Source organism: Canis lupus, chromosome 30 (assembly GCF_003254725.2).
Source record: "Canis lupus dingo isolate Sandy chromosome 30, ASM325472v2, whole genome shotgun sequence".
In the NCBI taxonomy this organism is placed as follows: domain Eukaryota; kingdom Metazoa; phylum Chordata; class Mammalia; order Carnivora; family Canidae; genus Canis; species Canis lupus.
In genome coordinates, this window is record NC_064272.1 from 19,449,481 (window position 1) to 19,475,641 (window position 26,161).

Consider the following 26,161-nt stretch of genomic DNA (forward strand, 5'->3'; position numbering starts at 1 on the left):
AATTCAAGCTCCAGCGTCTCTCTGTCTCTCTGGTGTCCTGCAGTCAGTGGATCCGGCTGAAAGTTCCAACCATTTAAGTCCAAGCTGGTTTTTGACAACCAGCCCCTATCCTGAGCCTTTCCAAAACTGACCTCATTAACATAAACTCTGATGTGGTTGAAAGGCTTGTTATGAATAACAAAAGACAGCTTTATGGCTCTCCTATGTGGTTTCATTTGTTATGTGCTTTGTTTTTCTTAGAAACTACTAGAAGACACAAAAACCATTTTCTCCCCTCCCATTTCTGAAAGGTGGTCACAACTGTTTGAATAAATACTTCATAAGTCAACTTTGGTTTAATCTGCATTCTATGAAAATTCAATAACACTAATAGAAAAAAAAAGTAGTATCAAATTTAAAAGCAATTTCATTAAAAAGCTAAATTATATGAGACAGGAAATATATGCTCCTTTATGTCCTATATGCTCTCTTTAAATAGAACTGTTTCCTTCAATTTTTGTACTTCTCCCTGTATATAATTGTCAATTAAGACAAGTATGTATTGCTAAATTATTCTGTACTTACCCCCTAGAGATGAAAACCAATTAAGAGATGTGCTGTAGATATGCTGACTTGACTTTACTCCAAACACCTTTGCTTCTCAACTATGACATGTAAGTCAGTGCTACCACTGATGAAAGTTGATGCTTTCCAAACATCATATTAATAAGCTTATAATTGGCCAAAAGTTCCGAAAGGATGTAAGTTGGAGGAAAAATAACTTACTTGGAATTGGTTTACCAGTAGGTAGATCAAAGGGAAAAAAAAAGATGCTTCCTTTTTGGAATGATTCTTATGCATAGTTACATAAAGAATAACTAGTTGAACACTTATTTTGGGTATATATCTCTGTGTGGCCACTATTTTAGTCATATGCAATTTAACACCTACTTACTAAAATGAAATCAATACCTAGAGAATGCATTCACTTAAAACTATACAATTTAAATTAAAGTTTATGGGAAAAAGTTCTTTCGAATGACCATTTGACAATAAATAGCCATGTATCTAGTAATTAATTGACAAGATCAAGTTTGTAGACTACCTTAAAGAAGTAAGCACTGGGGGAAAGATGACAAAAATGTCTAAAAAGCCAAAGTGGATTTCATAAATCAGGCCCCTCAAATTGATTTAAAACAGTTATAACTTTTAGCAAAGAGGGAGCATTATAGAATATCTGTTAATGACAATAATCAAATACAGTTTTTCCATTGGAAAGCTTCCATTCCTCTTGTAGCCTATTACACTGAATTATAATGGAATCTAATCACAATATATCCTGCTGCAAGGGTTAGAAAATCATGGCCAACAGGCTAAATATTGCCTACCACCTGTATTGGTAAATAAAATATTTTTGGAACACAGAAATACTCATTCGTTTATGTACTGACTATGGCTCTTTGGTATTGCTGAGTAGTTATGACAGCCTGTATGGCTTACAAAGCCAAAAATATTTACTATCTGTTCTTTTATAGAAAAAGTTTGCCAACCTCTGGCCTATTCTAAATTAACAGGAATCTTAAATGTATACGGAGATTTTTTTTTCAAGGCAATATCACAATATAAGTATAAAGCATGTAATTTAAGGCGTTGAATATCCTTGATTCAGGTAAGTTATAGTTTAACAGAGGGTTCTAAAACTTGTATTGGTTATGTGATTTTCCACTCCAAATACAAGTTATTCTCAGAAGTCCAAGGCCAGGTTCACAGACTTCTTTTTATTTTCCTGCAGGACTATAAGACATGGTCACGTCTTCCACCATTTCCACTATATACTCTATCTCTGGTCCTGTCAATTCTTCATTAGTTCCTTATTCACCATCCACCTTTATATTCTGGGGTTTGGATCTGCTGTTCTCCACAGCAAAATCTCATTGATCTATCAAGATTTAGACCTAACATCACTTCCATATTCCCTAGATAACACTGGTCTCAGGGATCCCTGGGTGGCTCAGTGGTTTTGCGCCTGCCTGTGGCCCAGGGCGCGATCCTGGAGTCCCTGGATCAAGTCCTGCGTCGGGCTCCCGACCTGGAGCCTGCTTCTCCCTCTCCTCTACCTGTGTCTCGCCTCTCTCTCTCTCTATGTCTATCATAAATAAATAAAACAACAACTACTACAACAAAAAAACACTGGTCTCGACCTCTACAGAGGCTCCAGTAGCACTTTGGGATGCAAGTCTACAAAATTCACATATTATATCATGGCTTTTTCCAATTTGAAGTTCAAAAATTCATCACTCATTAGTAATTTCCTTCTCTTGCTGCATCTATACAATAGTTTCATTTTCTTACATCCTCTCTCCTCTAATCCAATTTTCCACACAGCAACTAAAGTCATCTTTTCAAAACATAAATCAGAGGTGTCATGACAACCAGGACTTTATTGAAATTCCTTGTATCAAGAAAAGTGTCTGGCACGTGGTAGGTGGTCAATAAATATTTACTGAATAAATATTTTCATCTCTATTCCATGCTACAACACTTACATAACATATAGATATAGCAGTTCTTTGTTTTAAAGGAACTTAAGGCCTAATTGAGAAGATAAGAAAAAAGAATACTTGTGAAATAACTAGGTAATCCAGAGTTAACTTACAATGTTTAATTAGTAGGTGCATGGTAAATAGTGCATGCAGATACTGTGGATAGGATTTCACTAGGTAGAGAAACATTATCTGTATGTGATATAAGGCAGGGAGAGACACATGGGAAGCAGAGTCAGCAAAGCAGCCACATAGAGGAGCATTGGCTAGTCTGCAATTACTGGGATGCTTTCTCCCTAGAGGCGATGGGATGGAAGAAGAGCAAATCCTAGCAGGCTTGGTATTTTCTGGGATTGCTAATCCAGCATACTACCCTATGTTCCTACAAGAAAGAGTTAACTAAAAGCATTGGCCACGATATGTATCACAGAGTGGAATCAGCCCTCCTCACCAGCCTCCCATCAGAGAGAGTTCGGCAGTTTGCAAATGATCTACGGAAGTAGGAAGCATTGTGTGCCACTTGAGGGATGCAGCGTTGTGCCAGAGACTCTGCATTGGGAAATGAAACATAAATCAGGCCTCTTCATATTTATTACACTTACATTTCTAAAAGTTATTACAAACCTGTTGATTAGATTGTTGCTGGCTTCAGGGGTTTTGTATTGAGGGGAGGGCTAAGTAAAGTAATTATTTGAAGGAAGCAGAGGGCCTATGATATACACTACAATCCTCAGGCTGTTTTTGAGTGCTTATTTTAGATAACTTTGTTACTAGAAAAAAGAGTCTGAGATTTAAGGGCAAGTGAACGGGGCAATAATATAAACTTTGCTGGTGTAAGAAACCATTTCACCACACTGCCTTTCATCTTTCTGAATCTATATCAGCTCACCGTTGTGTCTACCTTACCCACGGTGAATCATTCCTCCCAGTGTGCTAAACATCCTAAATTTCATCACCAGTGTTTAATAAATTTTTTCTTATAAACTTTTGAATTGATTTGGACTGGTCTAAATATCAATATCTTTTATAAACTTTTAAATTGATTGGGACTGGTGTTTAAATATTGGTGGGATAGCAGTTATGGTCAACAACCTCTTTTCTTTGTTGTTATTGACTATTTTTTGCTAGGTCATCCCTCTGTCAGATCAAGTCACAAGTAAACCCAATTTGGACTTAAAGCAACTGTCTAGCAAAATAAATACGTATTTTATTTTTAGAAGTCACTTAATTTTTTTTCCTCTACAATTGAAGATGTATACTCTACCATCTTACCATCTATGTTCATGTTCATCAGCTTTTGGTCCTCCAAGTGTTTATTTAACAAATATCTCTGAATGCCTGCCTTGTATCAGACATGTGTTAGGTGATGAGGATACTGTGATAAACTAGCAGAGCAGGTCACTGCCCTCTTTGTGCTTATATTGTTGTGGAGGGTGGAGAAGATAAACAATGAAATAAAAAGGATGCTGAGAAAGAGAATAATGGAACATGCATGTTACCTACTTTAAGGGAAGTGACACTGAAGCTTAGACTTCAAGGTGAAGAACCAGAGAGAAAAGATTCTGGCAGAAGACTAGCAGTTGTGGAAATATGAGTTTTTTAGATAAGGCCAAGTAGTTGGGAATTAATATCTGCATTGTGGTCTGAAATCTACAGTAACATTTTTGTGTATCTTTTTCACATATGCTCATAATTTTGGATTTTATTCTGGGGATGAATACAACTCAGATTAATAATAATTGAATGTCCATTTCCAAGGTTCTTTTCTTTCCATTCAGATCATGCTGGTGGAAGTTGAAAAGACAAATTCATAAATCATGATGTGGGTTCAACAAATTGCAACATCATACAGCTGAAGAATATGTATAATCATTATAGGACATTTATACCACCTCCAAGGTAAGTGTCAAAATCAAATTTAAAACTCAGAAGGTATTTTTGCTAAGAAAAGAAAATATGCAGATCCCAGCTTAAGAGAAACAATACAAATTACATAAGAATAATACTGATTAGCAATTTGAATTTTATGGACATTTTGAAATATTAAAGGAGATACTTTATAGATTTCCCTCATGTATCAAGGTGTCCAGAACTTGTAAACAAACAAGTGAAAGTCACCAGAGGACAGGAAAACCTCAATTTAAATTCTTTTTCAAGTATCACTTAACCATCAACTACACCTGCTTTAATTGTCAAGTGAGGAAACCTTTCATTACAGCATGGTGTTAAATGTTTACTCTGAATGAAATTCATCATATCCTGAAAATGGAAATTAAAAGCAACCACATTAAATGATTCATCAAAAAGATATCAGGAACTGAAAGAGGACTATAAAAATATTAAGGGACATAATGTTTCATCTATACATAATGAACTACTGAGTATCTTGTAGATTATATTGTTTGGTTCCGTTATATTTCATGATTTGCCTACAAATTAAGCACCACTTATAATGCTTTCTTTACAAAAAAATAAAATAAGGACCAAAAATCCTCAGGTTGAATCCATTTGTAAAAAATAATCAGATTTTGTGACGCCTGGGTGGCTCAGTGGTTGAGCACCTGTCTTTGGTTCAGGGCATGATACCAGGGTGCTGGGATGGAGTAGCTCATCGGGCTTTCCACGGGGAGCCTGCTTCTCCCTCTGCCTATCTCTCTGTGTCTATCATGAATAAATACATAAATATTTTAAAAATAAACAGATTTTGATAATTATTTCCTGTTATGAAGCTGTATTCCGATAAATAAGATTATAATGTTTTAAAATTCAAGAGCTTAGTCCTAAAATCAATGGACACTGAGTATTATGTTAAAGCAAAAAACCACCAAGATGTAGTCCCATAAGTGACCCAGAAGAACAGTAGAGCAAACCACCATCTGGGGTGCTGTTTGTTTTCCAGAAACTTATTTCTGGTGCAACTCATTACATCTGCTATATCTGATCCCAGGTGTTCCCTTGAGTAACACAGAGGGTAGACCATTAAGTCAGATGTATATTTCATGGCAGAATTTATTATGATTGATAGAATTATCATAAAAAGGAAAATAAATTTTTTGAATGAAATATATTCAAAACTGATAGTTTTCTACTACTGTCATACTAATTTTATGCATCCTTAATAATACCAGAAATTTGGGATCCCTGGGTGGTGCAACGGTTTGGTGCCTGCCTTTGGCCCAGGGTGCGATCCTGGAGACTTGGGATCGAATCCCACATCGGGCTCCTGGTGTATGGCCTGCTTCTCCCTCTGCCTATGTCTCTGCCCCCCTCTCTCTCTCTCTCTCTCTCTGTGACTATCATAAATAAATAAAAAGTTAAAAAAAAATAATACCTGAAATTTAATACCTAAGGTAAAAAAAAAGTTCTAAACATTAGTTAAGCTATTATTAAATAGCTAAACAAGAAAGGTAAACAGGAAAAATACACTTAAGAGACCTTAAAGACAAACAATTTGTTATCTATAAACCTGACTTTAATTATAAATGACAAAGTTGAAGAAAAGATAGGTCCTTGGTAATTAAAGATTTTAGACTGCTAATCATATGATAAAGTTCTAGAATTTTTTGAAAGTTCCAGATTTAGATTGGAGAGCCATACCCAGTGTCAATTTCTTTTCGTGGTTATGCCTCATGATAACCATGTAGGAAGAGACAGTACCCACATTATACTTTCTACACTCTGCTGTATAATCACAGTTGATGTCATGGTATGGTTTTGGAAAAACGGTTCAGTTTAAGAGACAAAAGAGACAGATCTCCTATAGCACAGACCAATCCCCCAAAGGAATAGACAGGATGAAGAGGTCCCAAGAGTCTTGATTCAAATTTCAGAAATGATTATTAGTACTAGGACAGTTAATCAGTGCACTTGGGCAGAGTTAAATGTTTCCAAACCAGAAGAAGGTAATAGTCCTAAAACAGTAGTCACCTTGAGTCAGAAAACTTCCCATCTGTAGGCAGAATTGTAAGAATGACCCCAAGATTCTCAGTTCCTTGTGAAATATACCTTCTTCCAGTTATTCAGCCAAACACAAATCTGGGTACTATCATGAAGGGATTATGCCGATATAATTAAGGTTTCAAATCAGTTGACCTTATTTTATTATTTTTAAAGATTTTACTTATTTATTTGAGAAAGAGAGCACTTGAACAGGAGGAAGGGCAGAAGGAGAGGGAGAAGCAGACTCCCCACTGAGTAGGAAGCCTGATGTGGGTGGGGCTTGATCTCAGTATCCTGGCATCATGACCTGAGCCAAAGGTAAACACTTACTTGACTGAGCCACCAAGGTAACCCAGATCGGTTGACTTTAATATAGGGAGATTATCTGACTCATTTGACTTATTCTTATTCAAAGATATTTTGAAAGCAGAGAGTTTTTAATAGCTGTTTGCAAAGGGAGAAGTCAGAGATTCAAAATATAGGGGGACTTGATACAAAACAATTTTTCTGTGCTGGATTCAAGATTGAGGGTGCTATCTGGCAAGGTACGTGTGGTCCTGGTTGACAGCCAGCAAGAAAATAGAGACCCCAGTCCTACAACCAAAAGGAAATGAATTCTGCCAATAATCTGAATAAGCTTGGAGGAGGTCCCTCAGCTTCAGATGACACAGCAGCCCCCCAGGCTACACCTAGATTCCAGCCATGGGAGACTCCACATAGAGAATCCAACCAGGCCATGCCAGATTCTTGGTACATGAGAAGCTGTGATATAAGATATGTGCATGGCTCTAAGCCTCTACGATCCTAGTAATTTATTACATAACAATAAAAAAATGACAATGCCATAGTTTTTGAAAGGTTCAGGCGGAAGAAGCCAGAGTGGTCATCCATGAGAGCTGAAACTGAGGTTCCTGGAAGGAAGAGGTATACAAGCAGGGTAACCAGAAAAGAAAAAGCAGAGATCTAAGCAAAAGTTAAATCCTATCAACTTAATCACAGCAAAGGGAATTCTGGAATTCTGGGACTACAGGAACAATCCCAAACTGACTTTTAGTCCACTAGATCCCCTGCTTAGTTAGCAATGAATGTTAATTGAAAGAAGTGGGGTGGAGGAGGGAAGACAGGACAACCCAGGAGCCCAGGAATGAGCGGAATTGGGCAGGTCAGAGCCTGGCTGCAGGCTCCATTGGTCAGCACATTCAGCTACATGGGGACTGAGAGAGCAGAGACAGGAACCAACAAGCCCAGTCCTGTACCTAAACCTGATTTACTGTGTGATTCAATCAAGATGAGCCTCTAAAATCCCCCTGGTGGAGAAAGGAGAGGGGAAACAGGTAACTTGATCACTTCCAGTTTTAACACGCCACCGTTCTGAGAGTGGAAACAGAGGTTTCCAGAGCTCCTCCATCACTCCTCTTTAAGCATCCAGATTAATATTCTACTTCAAGGAGCAAAAGGGAAAACAAAACATATGCTCCCAGAGAGTAAATGGAGAGGACCAACTTTTGTGTAGTGACCAGAGACCTCTCCTACAAGCAGGAAGAAAGTGATAAAGGTGAGCATGATTCTGTATTTTGTGAGCTTTCAAATTGGCTCTCTAAAACCATCAGGTCTGGTACAACACATGAAGACCAAAAAAAAAAAAAATCCCCCAAATCAAAAATTTTCATTCCTATGTGACTTTGCCCGGAATTAAATATGTGCCTAAGAAGTCCCGGCTGCTCACAGCAGTTTCTTATGACCGTTTTTTATATATCTGGCAGAATGATCATACTTGGATCCAAAGTCTATGTAGGTTATTTCAATTTAAGATCAAAACAGCTGTTAACAGACTTATATGAGGTTCATTGTATATAGAGAATTGCAAATAATGCCATTTATGTCATTATTTGTGTCTAATGTCATGAATGCCATTTGGGGATGCAGAGAACCGGTCGTGCCTTCAGGATGTCACTGTTAAAATGCAATTCAGAAAAATGGATGGGGATATTAGCTGGATATATACTTCAATAAGTTCATGCTCTTTTAGTTCCAATGAATAAAGCTAAGGTCTTAATACATTTTGTTTTTACCAACATAGGGGAAACATTCCATGAGAATAAATGCTTTCTTTTCTGAGAATTGCTTCCTGTTACATTTTTGCATTTGCAGCTCTCTTAGGACCAGTTTCAACATAAGTCATTGGTACAGAAGTAGTGCTCCTGTTGGGATTCCTTTAAATGGGTCCAGATGGTACTCTTAGTCAATAAGTGATATTACCAGCTTTCAAGAAGAAAGATTTTATTCTCCTTCTTTTCTTTCCTGTTACAAGCCACTAACCCTTTTAGTTAACGCAACATCTGAATTTCTAAAAATACCATTTTTTACACCAGAAAATATCATCCACTGTGGTAGTCATAAACAATAGGAGATAAACACGAGATACTCCTGATACAAGATGATATCTTGGTCACTGAGGAAACTCCTAGTTTCTGCAAAAAGATAATATTTACCATTGCTTTGTCATCAGAACTGGCAAACTGTTTAACAACAGAACATCCAAATCCACTGACATGAATTTGTATCCCCACAGATATGGACTTCTTTCAGTAGGTTGAAGACTTGGGTCTTACAAGAAGCAGAATCTTGACAAAGTTGGAAAATCACAGGTTTTTAAAAAGCAAAAGCAATTTACAACTAAGAAGAAAGTAAGAAAGGAAAGAAGAAATGAGGGAGGAAAAGTCCCCAAATAGTCTAGGGCAGTGGTATATATGATATGGATAAGATTACAGAATTCATAGTTTCTGCAATATCTCTATAAAATTATTAATGTAAATGTAGATAATTTAAAGCCATGCTTTAAATTAGTAGCATAATAGTTTAAAAACTATGTCACAGTGTCCCTAGGTTAAGCTAAGAAATTAAAATGCTTGATATGTTTAACTTTTACTCATTTTTCTATGCTAGAATATCCACCCTGCAAGTGAACGGATGATGATAATCAGACTATTTAATTAAAAAAGGGTTATGATTTTAGATTTCTGTGTTTCTTACAATGAAGACTTGAGGGAGGGGACAGAGAAGAACTGAGCTAAATCTATGTGAAATCTAACACTAAAGAAATGGTATAAACATTTATTCACTGAAAGGGTTTACTTTAGAATTAACAAAAGAGATAGCCTTTTTTGGAACCAGCTAAAACCAGTGCAGAACAAACCCTTTCTCCTAGAAATCACGACTGCCTATCAGCAATTATAAAAACAATAACGCTGACCTTGAATCAGCTTTAAAGGTCTTTGTATACAATTATATTATCAGCTTTATGAATTTTCAGTTGCTATCTCAGCCACAAATTCAATAAATGCAGAGTTGGTCAGTAATAGGAAGATGGCTATTTTAACAGGCTTCACTGAAAAAGGCATTTGAGAAAATAATTGTCATACCAGCATTTTTCATGTTAAAAATGACAGCTCTTTCAAATCCTGCTCAGCACACACCTTCAATGAAGACTTATGACATCTCAGGTAAACAACAATAAAAAAAAGATCATAGACAAAACCAGAAGTAATTTAGATAAATAATACCTGCAATCCTAGGAAATCAACCGTCAGCTAAATGGTTTTTATACCTAGAAAATTTTTCTTTTATTCAATATTAGGATTCAAAGTAAACCCTTAAAACATTTTTTTTCTCATCTTGAGTTTATAATTTCACTTCCTCTTCTGTAATCTTAAATGTAACAGCTAGCAACAGTACAGAAACCCAAAGCAAAAGAGCCCCTGCATGTAGTTATTGAAATTAACAGATTCGGCATCTTTTACCACCAGCCAGGTATCATAGCAACCTTGTATTGCTGAAAACTGCTAGAAAACTCTTCAAACCCAGCCGGACTCTGCTTTAGGGAAATCTTTGACAATGCTGGGGACATTACTGGCTGTCAACATCTGTGGGTGTTGCTATGGGCACAGTCACAAAGAACCCCGCCATCTCCACAGAAAGGTATACACGCAGAGAGGGTGGGAGGGACACAGATACATTGATAAGAAAATCAAAAAGAAGAAATAATTGCGCTGGCAATATACAATAGGCACACAATTTTGAGACCATGTTTTACACTACTTCTCTCCCATTGAAGCTAGAGAATCCAAATTCAGCTGAACTGTAATTGTGACTAAACATGAACCAGGGGGTAGAAATAATATCCTAAAACTCTGCACTTGTACCATTTATCACAAGTCTTAATTTAAAACTCGAAGTGAATTGCATTTAAAATAATATTTAAACTTCCACTTATAAACCCTTGATAGTCGTTTATAAATCTACAGAAGAGAAAAGAACAGGTTACCATGAACAAGAACCCAATATTGATTTTTCGCCGGTGCAGTAAGGCATCTCCATTCTATTTGGCTGCTGTCAAAGCCACTCTTTAACAGCTGGAGTCAAATTGCACTATTTACAGCAAGAGCCCTTGTCAAGTGGACCATAAGTATCCTAACAATACACTATTCAAATGGCACTTTGCCACACAAATTGCTGACTTGATGAATAACCTATGTCAATGACTAAGGCCAATATAAAAGTTTCATTTTTATGAGAGGCTTTACATTCACACATTAAGTAAGCTTTCTTTGAAGAACTATTAGGCTATATATTTCAGGCCTTGGGACGCTGAAAATAATTAAAATCTGTTTAAATACATCAAGGGAACTTGACAACATTAATATGGATCTGGTGTTAACTACATTTGTCACACGAGTCAGAACAGTGCCCTTCTGTTCCTGGCACTCCCCACCGGCGTGTGCAGTACAATGCAGGACTTAAACCAGCCACGCACCATGAAATACGAGCATTCTCCTTTTGTGCCTCTAATTTACATGGCCAACGAATGTTTAGATGCAAGCAGTGCTTTGAAGTCCTGTGAGGAAATTCATGGTTGCTTCTGTGTGCAGACGGACAGCTGGAGTCTTTTAACCGTGTGTTTTGTACTTTTCACAGTGACTCTGAGACCTCCTACATTAGTTTTGAAAGAAAGCTGTGATAGGCTTTTCATACTTTTTCTCAACATTGAGGTGACTGTACCACAAAGTTTACATTTATGCCACAAAGTGAGAAAGGGACATTTCTCATAAAGGAGCCATAAGAAAGGTATTAAGTATTACAGAGATTTTTTATTTAACTATTATATGATATAAAAGTGGTTATACTCTATAGTCAAAAATTTGCATCACTTCACATGTTTCACAAAGCAAATTGGCTTGTATATTTCCCTGCTACTGTATACTTCTATATCTTACTAGGATGAGTGTTGTCATTTAGGAACTCAAATTTTAAGTTGAGATTCACTAAATCAAAATACTCAGAACAAAAATCTTAAACCAATGTATAAAGAGAGAAATTCCTATATTTTAGTGACACACATGGATGTCTAATAACACAAATTTATTTTCTTGTAAAACTACACAAAGTTGATGGAAAATATTTTGTACCTTAGGAAAAAAGCTATATGTTATTTATTACATTTTAAAAAATATACCAAACATTAACTACTCATCAAAAAAGTGAAAATTACCACTCTTTATTAAGGATTTATCCTTCTGTAATGCATATTATTTATTTGTTTACTATAGCGATTAAATTTTGTTAATAAAATAGAAATAATTCAGTAAAAAAAACTAAGTTCATGTACAACATGCAATGTTGCCACATGAATTATTATTTCATATTTCTACATGTAAATTTACAGGTGACATTTTAAAGCATTATCATTAAGAAACTACTCTTATTCTATTCTGGTTATTTTTAGTGTCATAAAATACAAGGAACTAACATTTCATTTTGATAAAGTAATTAGTAGTGGGGTCCAATTTTTTACTGGTGGCCTACTGGTGCACCATCTGTGTTTTACGAGAGGTAGCGGGATAAAGCTCTAATAAGATTTTTCAGCAAATGGTACCAAATAGACATTACTTAAGGTCAAGTAAAGGTTAAAAAATACATATTTCTATAAAGCTCACTTGAGTATAAATAAATGTAAATGAATGCTTTATCTATAATCAATTTTATATGTTTGGATAAAGATGTATGTATAGGTACATTATTTAAAGGAAATGTCATTAAAATTTTTTGCTTGGATTGGGAGCTATCATGTACATACTTGTTTTTCTAAAAAGGCAGATTTGCAAACATGTATGCATTTCATGATTTCTATCAAGGAACAGACCCAACGAGGTCATTGGGATTGTATTCCGCATAGTGCAAAAGAAGTTGGAATGAGTAGTTTCATTAGAAATTCAGATATCTAAGGAGGAGAGGTGTTGGCTGTTTTGCCAATCATCCTATAGTACCCTCATAATTTCTAAGTCTAGAGAGGACTGTTTAGATCAGAAATTGGCAAACTATAGCCAGTGAGCATCAAATCTGGTCCACTACCTGTGTTTGTAAATAAAGTTTTATCGGAGCACAACACTTGTTTGCTTAAGAATTGTGGTAGCTACTGTGCTCAAATTGCAGAAATGAGTAGTTAACAACAGCGAAAATCTGGCCCTCAAAGCCTAAATGTTCATCATTTGATTCTTTACCAAATAGTTTGCTTATCTCTGGTTGAGTTCAACACTGTCCAATACAAATAGAATGTAAACCACATAAATACTTATAAGCTGCCTAGTAGCCATATTAAAAAAAAAAACATAAAAAGAAACAGGTAAAATTCATTTTAATAACATTTTATTTAATTCTCTCTATAAAAAAGATCATTTTAACATGTGGTGCTAGCAAAATTTCAAGCATTCAATAGCCATATTCGATCAGTGGCTACCATATTAAACAGTGCAGCACTAAACAATCAACCAGGGGGAGCTGTTGGAGCCCCGCATCTGATAGAAAATCAGTTTTTTAAAAGAAAGGGCATTCCCAGCACACTGCAATGGATCTAAATTGTGATAGTTAAAATAACCCTGTTTATTACTTATTTACAGACAAGAAATGCAAACAAACAAACAAACAAAAAGTTTAAAACCAACTCAACCAACCAACAGACAAAGCAGGCCTTTTCTTCTTAAAATATGAAGCTACAAAGATTTCTGCTATGTAGAGATGATTTTAGTAAGGTTGTTTATTTCCTACTTTGAAGCTAAATTCCTCCCACTGCAATTTAAACAGTTTCTATCTTGTTTTATCCTCAGCAGAATCTGAGAAAAGCAGTTCCCCATCACTAATATGATATTGTATTCCTTTAAATCCTTTAAGACTCTGGCCCTCTTGTACTCCAAAGATTTTTCTTTGTCTAGCTGCACAAATTCAACAACTCTAGCATTTCAAATTGGACCCATTTTGAAAGTGTTGTATTACATTTGTTGTTCTCTGTAAAACCTTTTCCCAAATCTATATTCACTCTTCAAATGCAAGAAAACTTGAATATTGCATTCAAATAAATTCCAAATATTTTGAAACACAAGTAGCTCACCATGTCACAGATCTACCATGCTTTCCTTCTCTTTAAACAATTCATTCTACCATTTGAAAGTACTTCACAGCATGCCACTGAAATCCACATAAAAAAGTTCTGAAACACAAAGAAACTTTATTATATATTTCTACATTTCACAGGGTTACTGTCCCTCATTTTCCTACCTCTAAAATGAGTGTGATTCAAATCTTCTTCTTTAAAACTATTCTTTTCTTATGAAAACTCATGAAGCATTTTAGTACATTAACAATAAGGACAATGGAGAATTTCAAGCTCTCTTGAAATTTCATGCGTATTAAATTTGTAAATAAATGAAGATTAAGATAAAACAATCTCAAGAGCTTAAATCAAAGAAGATGAAAGGAAGATATGCAGCCATAAAAGGGGAAGCACAAATAAAAATACCTCTAATTAGCAGTAAGCTCAATAATAATAGAAGTATGGTGTCTAGAACAAGGGAGGTGATAGTCTTATCTGAATAAACTTGCCAACTCTGAAGAGAGTGAATGTTAGTCATCTGAGGCAAAGGGCAGTAGCAAGGAAATAAAGCTGGAATAAGCCTAAGAGTAGGAAAACAAGACCCTGGCATTTTATTGCTTTCTGGAGTCAAGAAAGAAACAAAATTACATAAAGAAAATGAAATCTATATATACTATTACCACTACCTAAAGGGTAGCTCTGAGGTCCTCCAAGAAACTGAAAGAAATAGTAATCAGTTTACCTTCTGGGAATTAAGCTAGTAAAATAGGTACTTGATGAATGAGATTTGCTCCTGTAGACCTTAGGCATCTGACGTGCAGGAGTCAAGACACATCTCCAAGATTTTGTCTACTATTCTAGCATATAATTCCCACTAGAAAACTCACACTCCATTATGCATAGACAGCAACAAAGCCACATCAGGTGGGAGTGCTGGGCAGTCATTAGGGCTTACTCACCAAGCTTTATTTCTCTCGATCTTATAACTCAATTCCCCACCTTTGGAGACCAAGATCTTATGACTGTCATCTTTGGTTGTGAATGTTAAAGTTTCATCAGACTGACATAATTTTCCTTATAAGATAGGACTTATTTCAAAAACATGAAAAGCAGTTTTGGGAATCTAAAATCAATCTGACTAGATGAGAAAAGAAAAACAATAAACAACAACAAGCTGTAGCCTACTGACTGGTTTTATTCTCTCATATTCTCCTCTTTTATTTTTTATTTTATTTTTAAGACTTTTTTTTTTTTAAAGATTTATTTATTTATTTATGATAGACATAGAGAGAGAGAGAGAAAGAGGCAGAGACACAGGAGGAGGGAGAAACAGGCTCCATGCACCGGGAGCCCGACGTGGGACTCGATCCCGGGACTCCAGGATCGCGCCTTGGGCCAAAGGCAGGCGCTAAACCGCTGAGCCACCCAGGGATCCCCTTAAGACTTTTTAAAAGATTTTTGTTTATTTATTCATGAGAGACACACACACACAGAGAAGCAGAGACACAGGCAGAGGAAGAAGCAGGCTCCATGCAGGGAGCCCAATGCAGAACTCGATCCCGGATCTCCGGGATCATGCCCTGGCGCTAAACCGCTGAGCCACCTGGGCTGCTCATATTTTCCTCTTTTAAAGGAGGAGAGTATGAACAAAAGTGTGTGGCCTAAATGCAATTAAAAAAAAAAAAAAGATTCAATACTTAGGAATTTTTCAATGTATGTCAGCCTTGACCAAGAAACAGTATCTTGCATCAGACTCTTGGAGCTCAGCGAATGAGCACCCTCTGCCCTCCACTCAACGCTCATCAAGGAGTCCTCTGTGAAAATGGCACTTGCCTTTTCTCCGCTGCTACCTATAGCTTGGCTATAGTGAGAACGTGCTGAGCAATGAACAAAGTTTCAGTTATATTTATCATCATAAACTTGAGCCTTGTCATTCTATGATACATGCATTTATTGGGTATTTGGTTAGTGTGTTCTCAAAAAATTGATAAAGCTTGGCTTTACTGATAAAATATAAATCAAGTATTTAAACCCAAAAAGCTGAAGATCACACACTGATGCCCCCACCCCCCAAACTACAGCTTTTTTTGTTTTTTAAACTTATTTAAAATCCATACCCAATGTGGGGCTTGAACTCATGACTCTGAGTCAAGAGTCACATGCTCTACCCACTGAGCCAGTCAGGTGCCAAACTCCCCCTTTTTCCCCACCCTGCAGCTTTGAGGCACAGCTTGAGCAGCTTATGAAGCTTTCTTAAGGATGACACATCCAGCACCTGTGTGGTTAAGTTGGTTGGGCATCAGACTCTTGGTTTCAGCTCAGGTCATGATCTCAGGGTCCTGGGATCAAGCCCGACATCAGGCTCTGGGCTCAGTGCAGAGTCTACTTATCCCTCTCCCTCCCCCTCTGTTCTTGCCCTCATTTGTCCTCTCTCTTAAATAAATAAATAAATAAATAAATAAATAAATAAATAAATAAATAAAATCTTTAAAAGAAAAGATGACATATCCTTTTGCTTTGAACCATTACATGCACATGAGATAAAAAACAAAGCCTTAATAAGGACTTTAAATAAGGCTTAGTATTAGTCTTCATAATACTATTAAAATGATGGAAAATGTTAATAAATCAGCAAAATTTTGATTTAGAAATCCCACTTTTCGAAATATATCCTGTTAAATAATACTGAATATGAAAAAAAGCTTTGAGGTTCATAGATATGTTATTCATAAAAGTGAAACATAAAAAACAATCTCTACATCAAGCCATAGGAAATAATTTAATCAATAATAATATATGCAAAGTATAGAGAATGATGCAGACATTAAAATATCATAGATAATATTATGAAAATAGGTTTACATAGAAAATATTCCATTAGATATATATACATATAAATGGCATAGTTACAACAACATGATGAGAGGGTAACTTAGAAATAAGATGACAAAAAGATGGAAGAGTCCCTTAAAGAAATCAGATTAAATTGCCATATCATTTTAAAACTGAAAATAAGAAAGCTCATCCAAATCTCTGTGAAGGTGGTTGACTTGGTTTACAAAACTAAATGCAAACTCTATCATTATTTATTAATTAAGGCTTGGAACCCTAAAGGGCTGGTGATCCTACAGATGCTGAGTATATCAAAAAATTCGTCAATACAATGACCCAGTTTTTGTGATACCTTTTTGGTTTATCTGTAATAAGCATTTTAAAGAAGAGGTCACATACACTCAACTGAAAAACAAAAATGGATCCAGACCACAGAATATAGCCCCTCCCCCAAATGAAAACCATCTAGAACTCAAGAGTTAATATAAGATTGACTCAATTATGATAGCCAGAGCTTGTCAAAAAGAATGCTATACCAAACCTAATAACCACTTAAAAAGTTATCCTGATTCACCCAAGATCACTTGGTAGATATGTCTGGTAGATGCAGTCACCTCTGAGTTCTTGCTTCTGTGCTGACATTTAATTGCCACATATCCATGGAGGCATGTTCTCTGTGAGCAGCAACTTGGTTTGAACTTACCTTACATGAAGACTCCACTTGCAAACCAGGGCAAGGTATTGGCCCAAGCTGATAGGAGCTGGAGGATCTCTGTTCTACAGTTTTGTGCTTATGTGTCTCTGAGGCAGCTGGAAGTATAGATTCAGGCTTTAGAAGTTGTGAATCATCACAACAATTGAGAATAATTCTTGCTCTTTCTCCTGTTTCATGTCTTTCCAAAGTGCCTGGAAAACAAGATTAAAAATTTTAAAAATTATGCAAAATATTTACTCCAAAAGAATGAAAAGAACAAAATACTTTTATCAGAAAAATTACAATTCTTTAAGTGATCATGCCTTCTTATAGATGAAAAAGGAGCCTGAGAGCTTTCTCTATATTATTCAAATCATCTTACAAAGGCTGAAATTATGGGCTTGAAAACCCCATCTTCCTATTTGTGCTTTTTTATCCACTGAAATCAACAGGGCATTCAATAGTCTTTAACAGTAAAATCTCTTACTTATTATACAGTATGCAAGTGATCAATAACAACCAACTATGGAATATTTTAGTGCTGTCCCCTAGTGTTTCAACTCACAAATAACAGAGAACCACAGTGCTCTTTGCTTTAAAAAAAAAAAAAAAGTTTCTTTTGGTAATATATGTACATAATTTAAGTGGATAGGACAAGTAAGAACACAGATGTTCTATATTGCTACCTCCTTTACCCAAGAATCCTCACTGCTTTGGGAATGCACAGCACTCTAGAATTTTGTTATGATGGCTATTATATCCTTTGACTTTTATTTATGTGATTAGAAAAGAAAATCCCACAAACAATCCTTTGCCCTCTTCTCTGCCATTCCTTCAGTTTCAGACTTTCAAGATGGTGGTAAGTTCCATTCAAATTTATAAGGAACAAGTACAAAATAGAGTAAAGATATCAGAAAACAACTCACAAGGAGTTAGTGCTTTTCTAAAATACAATGCCAAACTCTCACTGAAATCTTAATAAATATGAATTCTGCTGATCACTGTCTCTAATGAGTTCATTTACATTATTCATACTATATTAAATATCTAACCTATATCCTACTAAGTAGAGATGCTAAGGAAAAATTTTTTTTTTTGAAAATTAACTTGACATACAAACAGTATAGATTTCATCTCATATTACCCCTTCCCTATGAGAAATGAGAAAGTACTTGTATTTTCCAATGAGAAAGTAGTTGTACTAATGGTTAAGAAGGAGAAAGGTAATTCTTATTAATAGTATTTTTTAAAACATTTTATTTATTTGAGAGAGAGAAAGAACATGAGTGGGGGGAGGGGGAGGAGCAGCAGGGGAGGGAGAGAAACTCAAGCAGACTCTGAGCTGAGTGTGAAACCCAGTCTCAAGACCCTGAGATCATGACCAGAGCCAAAACCAAGAGTTGGATCCTTAACTGACTAAGCTTCCCAGTGACCCTCTTATTAATAGTATTAAGAAAATATAAATTTAAAGGAATTACAATAAGGAAATAAAAAGAATTCTATACCACTATGTCTAGATAAGCAGAAGATTAAGATTATCCAGTCTTTTCCCATTTTTCCTCTTCTCTTCTGTATTATTCCTTTACAGCAACTAAACTACCATTAGTTGGTACTCTGGATTCTTAATCAGCAACAACTACTATGCTAAAATATTTGGTGGAAGTTTAGTCTTTAGTAGCTTAACAACACTTTTTTTTTCATTATAACATTTCTGCATTCATAACTTAACACATTTAGCATAGAAACTCACAAGCATGTTCTTTCTCTAGGTTTATTCCCCCATCAAGATTAATATATCTTGAACAAATAAAGCTGGTAGCAACAAGAAAACCCCATTTCTCAAGGATGATAATAACAAAAGTTTCTCAAACCAAAGATAATAGTTATTACTCCTTGCTGAAAATGACTGCATCCCAGAACTTGTAACTGTGACATTTAGCAAACTTCACTGACTTTCTGAGCTATCTCTCTCATAGATAAATAATTAACTTAGCATCTACTATGGGGTCACTCATTCACTGTGCTAGATGCTGGCAATTTATGCTAAACAACAATGACTCAGTCTTTGTCCCTCTTGAGCTTATGTAACATCTCATGGTTGTGTGGAGGCAAGAAATATCTGAAAACTAATCTGCTATAATATTTAAAGTAACATGAAGCTATTTTCACTCCAGACTAAAAACTTCCCATTTTAACTAACAGAATGTTGGACACTTGGTTTTGCAAAAAATAGTTTCCATCATGATTAGCTGTAAAATATGTGAAAATAATTATTTTGTTTCAAAGAACTGGTTGAAGCACAAATGTGACATAAGGAATCATTAGAGTGACTCCATTTCTTTTAAAGTTATCATAGACAAGTAAATTGCAAAACAATGAAGTGATTTTATTACAAGTTCAAGGCAACAGCTTTTAAAAGCCCAAACGCTGAGAATGGAGAGATAGCGATTCCCAGGTATGTTAGTCATCAATTCATTGTTACTTAGTTCCAAATTCACCCTTCATTGCCTGCTCTGTGAAAATGGATATGTGCTTTTAAAATATTTTTCCTTATCCATAAATGTTAACCTTTAACATTCTGGATAAGAGGTGATGGAAAAGCCTAGTAGAAGAAAAGTTTCTTTTCTTCTTGGTTCTGGTGTGCTCTGTTGCAGCAGCATGGGTGGCTTCCCAGCAGTAGGCTCCTACAGTGCATGGGAGTCAGCAGCACCCTGCAGGTAGCGGCTGCCTTGGGCACACTCTGTGTGGTTGCATGACAGAGGACTTCCAGTGAGACATCTCTCTGTGAATGGCTTTCCCTAGCACCCTAGGGAGCATATTTCTGGCAAGTTCCACCACATCACACCACACCACACCACACCACACCACACCACACCACACCATACCAACTTCTCCACAAATCCAGTGACCACAGCCATGGCCTTTCCAATAAAGTCAGTATCTTTGTCCTGGGCAGCCTATCTTCCTTGGGCAGTCTATCTCAGCTCTAGGTATAGTGGCTGCTCCATAAATCTGCTATTCCTAAATTCTCTAGAGTTTTCTTTAGTTCTTATCAGCCAGTTCCTCATATTACATTCTTTGTGATGGTTCACAATTCTTTACATTAAATTTTCTCTGCTCAAATTATTGTGTCATTTCTCTCTCCTGTTTAGACAGATTATTATACCATGATAAAACACTTCTGATGCAAGATGTTCTTTTTTAAATATATCCTGAAATCATGGGATTCATATAACTTCAGGGATATATTTAAATTGTTAGAAAAGTCTATAGCAAAAACAGTAGCCTAGGAGGGATGCCATGATCCGGAGGAGGTCCAACAAGGAGTGCCTTTGTAACTCTAATAAACTGTCTTTGGCAGCAGACAGAATAATCACTGCTTCCTGATATTAAAGAAATATCAGAAACTGAAGGTTTACAAAATTGCTTAATTCAACATCCAATTTCAAGAGAATTTTTGCTTTCCAAAGTCAACTCAATGATAACTAGATCTTTCTTTTTCTTTTGCTCTGTGCTACATCAAGAGTACAAGCTAACTCACACTTAACTCTTCATTTGAATCAATCTGAACACAATATGGAAAGATATGTGAATTACACATCATTTTATGTGATAATATGATTTCCTCCCTCAAAGTAGATGTTATGTGAAATATACCATAAACTCTATCCCAAGTAAAAATCATATTGTATAAAAATGCTTTCTATGCAAATATCTTGAATTTTTTCTATTACTTTTTCATTAATATGAGTTTTAATACAATTTGTCCTAATCATAAACTTATAATAGTACCTTTGAGAATGGAATCAATCCTGAGAAAAGAGAGCTGGAACAGTTAGTGTCCTAACAGAGTGAAGGAAAGATGACACCAGTAAGCATTAGAAGCACTTTTCACTGATCCCAAATTGCTTATTCCTCAATAAGCCAGTGCACAGAAATATAAGGAGTAGCAAGATGCTCTGTGCAGAGCCCCAGGCACATATTGGCAATATTCCCACTGTATATCCTGCTTTCATCACCAATTCAACATTGCATATCTAATCTTTTTTTTTTTTTTTTTTTAAACCAAAACTTCCTATGATCCCTCTCTGTAGCCCTATCTAACCACTGTCCTCTCTACCTGTCAGGGATGACAGCCTGCAGACATCTCTGGATGGTGGCTAAGAGAAGACCTGACAACCAGGCTGCCCTGCACATTAATCCTGGTTTTACCCTGTCCAGTTATACGGCTCTGGACAAGTCATATTCCTGTGCCTCTGTTTCCTCACCCATGCAATGGGGTTAATAATAATTCTCATCTCACAGGGTTACTATGTGGATTACTTTGAGTAAATATTTTAAAAGACCTAGAAGTTTCTGGCACACCGTGTGTGCTGTGCTATATGACATCCTCTCTCTGAAACATGTCAAGTTCTCACTTGGCACTTGTGAGCAGTTTAACAAAACTTCTTGGGTCTTTAGTTCTGGGATCTGCCTGATGCCCGGGCCCGAGGTCACTGTACATATGACCAGAGTGGGCCCCCATTGCCTCCTACCTGAGACTCGAATCTTCTCAATCAGCCTTGCCTCTCAGGCTAGGTAATAATCAGAATCAGTAGGATTATATATTTGACTTATTTTTTAATCCTCTTTAGTAAACCAGGCTGAAGTCTGGCATAAATTAAAGGCTAGATAAATACTTCTTAATGGATTATATGATGTCAAAAGACTGGCTAATGATTTTTTACTGTGGCTACACTTGGGATTAAATCCAAACTCCTTGACCTACAAGTCATATTCTTGCCTCTGCTTACTCATGTGTCATCTTCCCCTTGCTCACAAATCAGATATTTAAAAAAAGTCTTTAAAATAAACACATCCTTTCCTGCTAACTCTATCTCACTCTTCAAGTATTAGCTTAATATCTCACCTCCTCAGAGAGTCCTTTCTAAAGTAAATTCTTATCTTCTCTTGTTTTCTATCTTAGCTTCTTTCCTTTATTTTGTAGAAATTAACACATTTGTAATTGGTATATTTGATTGCTTGCTTAAATTCAGGGCTGCCTCCCTCCCAGATGTTTTTTTTTTTTTTTCAGATATGTATTCTATGAAATACAAGAATTTGTATTCCAAATACAAAGCAGAACTCAATACTTGAACAAAGTATTGGAACAATACTTTCCAATAACAAAGCAGAACTCAATACTTGTTCTGAATGAATAAATACTGAATGAATAAATTAAATAATAAATTAAATGTTACCCTTTCCCTGTAGCAGTGGAAGGAGAAGGCTATGAATCAGAGCATACCAGGGTCTTAGTGTGACAGGAGTTATCACCAGACTGTATTCATTATAAACTTCAACCCCAGAGCCAGCAGGTTGCCAACACTGGGAATGGTACATTTATATGTCAGGGGCCTGTCCTCCCTCACCACCACGTTGTGGGGTTGTTCTGATGCCCCATGATTTTGGAACTGGAAACAAGGAGTCTCTGAATACAACCTGTTGACTTTGGAGTAGCCATTTCTTGCTACAGGGACCAAGGAGCAGAATATGCTAGCCTATAGAGAGAAAATAAGAAAATGCACAGAGAGACACAGGAAATCGACAGAGAAGGAAGAAAAGAGAGACAGAGAAAGGGAGAGATGGAAAGATAGACCTTGTAGTTCCTTTCTAAGAACTACTCCCCTCAAGTCTCTACAATACACCCCTGAGTCCTTACAATACATACTTCTTTCTGATAAACGAATGTATCATTTTTATTTTAATTTTTTTAGATTTTATGTATTTATTTATGTAGCTGAGAGAGAGAGAGGAGCAGAGGGAGAGGGACAAGCAGACTCGGCACTGAGCTCGGAGCCTGATGTGAGGCTTGATCTCACGATCCTGAGATCATGACCTGAGCTGAAATCAAGACTTTTAACCTACAGAGCCATCCAGGTGCACCAAAACCACTTTAATTTGGCTTCTAACCATTTCTTGGCTACCTGAAGGACCTAAGAAAGAAGGAACAGAGTCGTTTCTATTGTTGAAAAAGCCAACTTTGAGAACATCCAAACAGATATGCAAAGTTAACAATGTAGAGTTCTAGGTAGAGGGAGAAGCATGGAGACAAAGGCTCAGGCATTACCAGCAGATGGGCGGGGACTAAATCCCAAAGAATGCCATCTCCAGAGAGTTTGGAGGGAGATAAATACTTTTTTTTAAAAGATTTTGTTTATTTATCCATGAGATACAGAGAGAGAGAGACAGAGACATGGGCAGAAGGAGAAGCAGGCTCCCGGTGGGGAGCCCAATGCAGGACTTGATCCCGGGACTCTAGGATCACGCCCTGAGCCAAAGGCAGACAGACACTCAACCCCTGAGCCACCCAGGTGCCCCCTAAGCCTACAAATTTCAAACAATTTGTTTTACCAAAAACTAAAAAACATTTTCAATGAAATATGACGCTCATTACAGGATTGTGAAAAATCAAAATTTGGTAAGCAATTCCTATTATGTAATTAGTAATGAATATAAATTGTACTTATTTGTACAAAGCTTAACAAAGCTTAACAAAAACAAAAAACATGTAATATATATATATATATATATATATATATATAAAATATCTTAGAGAATTTTTTTTTTCTTTTTCGAGGCGGGCATTTTCTGATTCCACCATGGTAATGGGCTGCAAGATAGTGGACAGCCATATTTCAGAATTACTATATCTAAAACAGAATAGTTTTAAAAAAATGACCTCACAATCAAATTTAGTAGTCAAATTCATGAAATTGGGTTTCAGCAAAACAGCGACTTCCAGCTGTCATTAAACCCCATGTATCAAGGAATTTGACCACTGGGTCTGTTGTAAGATGTGTCATTTATCTCCAGTTACACATGAAGTTCATTGCCTTGCTCATAGAATTGTATGGAGATCGACCTGGTGGCCCCTGCCTAACAAAACCATTTCACAGTTACTGCATCTTACTCCAGAAAATATATAACTGATGGCGGTTCTGACCAGAGGTAGGGAACTCCATTGGTATCAAACTTAGCTAACTAGAAAGTAATGGAAGGATGTGGAAAGGGAATGGATCTGAAAATATTAAATTAGACATGAAGGCATATACCTTCATTCCTTAATATATTTGAATATAATATGGTTAGTTGTAAAATAGATTGTCAAGGATGTGGCTCATTTTGTTCTATATAAAGGTCCTGATATGATAACAAACTCAAGATTGGCTTCACTTCAACCTTCTACCTTTAGGGCATAAAGAATGCATTTTTACAAAGTCCCTGACCACCATGACCTTAACCCTAGTACTGCCACTGCCTCCAGCACATTCAGAGCAACACTGGGACTTATCAGCTGGACCACGTTCAACCTTCATGTCTAATTCTGACTGCTGACCTCCAGAAAAACAGAATGAAGGGGTGGGGGTGGGGTGAAAGAAAAAAAGAATCGAAACACATAAAGATTTATAGCTGCTGAGATGTATAAGGAATACAAATAGTGCATTCACTTTAAATAAATTTTAAACTAAGTTTCTTTTTCCAAGGTATTTACTTATTAAATACTCCTTCTTCTTAAACATGTGCTAACATTATAGAATCTACGACAACTAATTTAATTTTTAACCTCACTCTAAAACCTAATACAATCTACAATCAGTTGAAGAGGTGAATGTTTACAGAAAAGTGTTTCTGTATTATGATGTGAAGTATATATCTAAGTTTACTATTACCTATTATATATAAAACATTAAAATTGTACAGCTTCTGAGTATTGCAAAATGTCATTGACTCTGTATTGTTTGATTTTTTTTACAGCAAGTATGCTTATTTTTTTTTAATTTTAAAATATTTCGAATAGCTCTTTATTTCCCCTCATGGTTTTGGTTGAAGATTAAGTTAGTCGGCAGCTACAATATCCTTGATGAGATTGGACTCTATCATTTATTCACTTAGGTAAATATCTTGATGAATTGATCTGGAATTTTACCTGGATAGAGGAATTGTATTGGGAAAGAAAAGCATGGCGTAAAGTCTCCTGAATAAGGTCGTGGGTAATAGGTGAAGGCGTACAGAAAGTCTCCTTTTTGGAGGTGGGTACAGTGGAGCAGGCAAGGAGGGCACAAGCTCTTTAATTGCAATCGGTTTCCTCTTTGGGACATGCCAGTCTTTCCCTCAGGCAAATAATGAGTGATCAAAGCTCCAGTAGACACATCAGGGTATAGTTTGAAAGCACCAATGCTCTGTGTACCCTCACTATAGTCCTGGCTCCCTAGGCCATCTGTAAAATCCATTCTATGTTCCTGCAGCCAGTGACCCAAAAATGTTTTCCCATCTCCTCAATCTTCTATCCCATGGACTTACTCAGAAATGGGACCCTCCAGAAATGATCCTACCAATATGACAAGCAGAATTCTACAAACTCCAATGACCATCATCGTTAAGTCATGCTTTCTCCTGTGAATATGATGGAATAGCGCTACAAATATTATGTTGCTACGTGGCAAAAAGGGGACATGGCAGATAAAATTAAGGTTTCTACCTAGCTGACCTCAAAATAGGAAGATTATTCAGTAGGTCAGACCTAATTAGGAGAGCCTGTTAAAAGTAGAGAGTTTTTGGGGCGCCTGGGTGGTGTAGTCAGTTAAGCCACCAACTCTAAGTTTTGACTTAGATTATGATCTCAAGGTCCACTTCAGGCTCTGCACTCAGCATGGAGTCTTCTTGAGATTCTCTCCATCTCCCTCTGCCCCTCATTGTGCTCTCTCTCTC

At 36.4% G+C, this 26,161-nt stretch overlaps 1 protein-coding gene across 5 annotated transcripts in view; it reads right to left on the reverse strand.

Moving 5' to 3' along the window:
- The window catches only part of WDR72 (WD repeat domain 72), a 220,806-nt gene that overhangs the window by 121,767 nt on the left and 72,878 nt on the right, over positions 1-26,161 (reverse strand). For all 5 annotated transcript variants that reach the window (XM_049104237.1, XM_049104238.1, XM_049104240.1 and 2 more), the window contains one exon: positions 17,420-17,622. In XM_049104237.1, the coding sequence (XP_048960194.1) occupies positions 17,420-17,622 (203 nt within the window). The remainder of the gene's footprint in view (positions 1-17,419; positions 17,623-26,161) is intronic.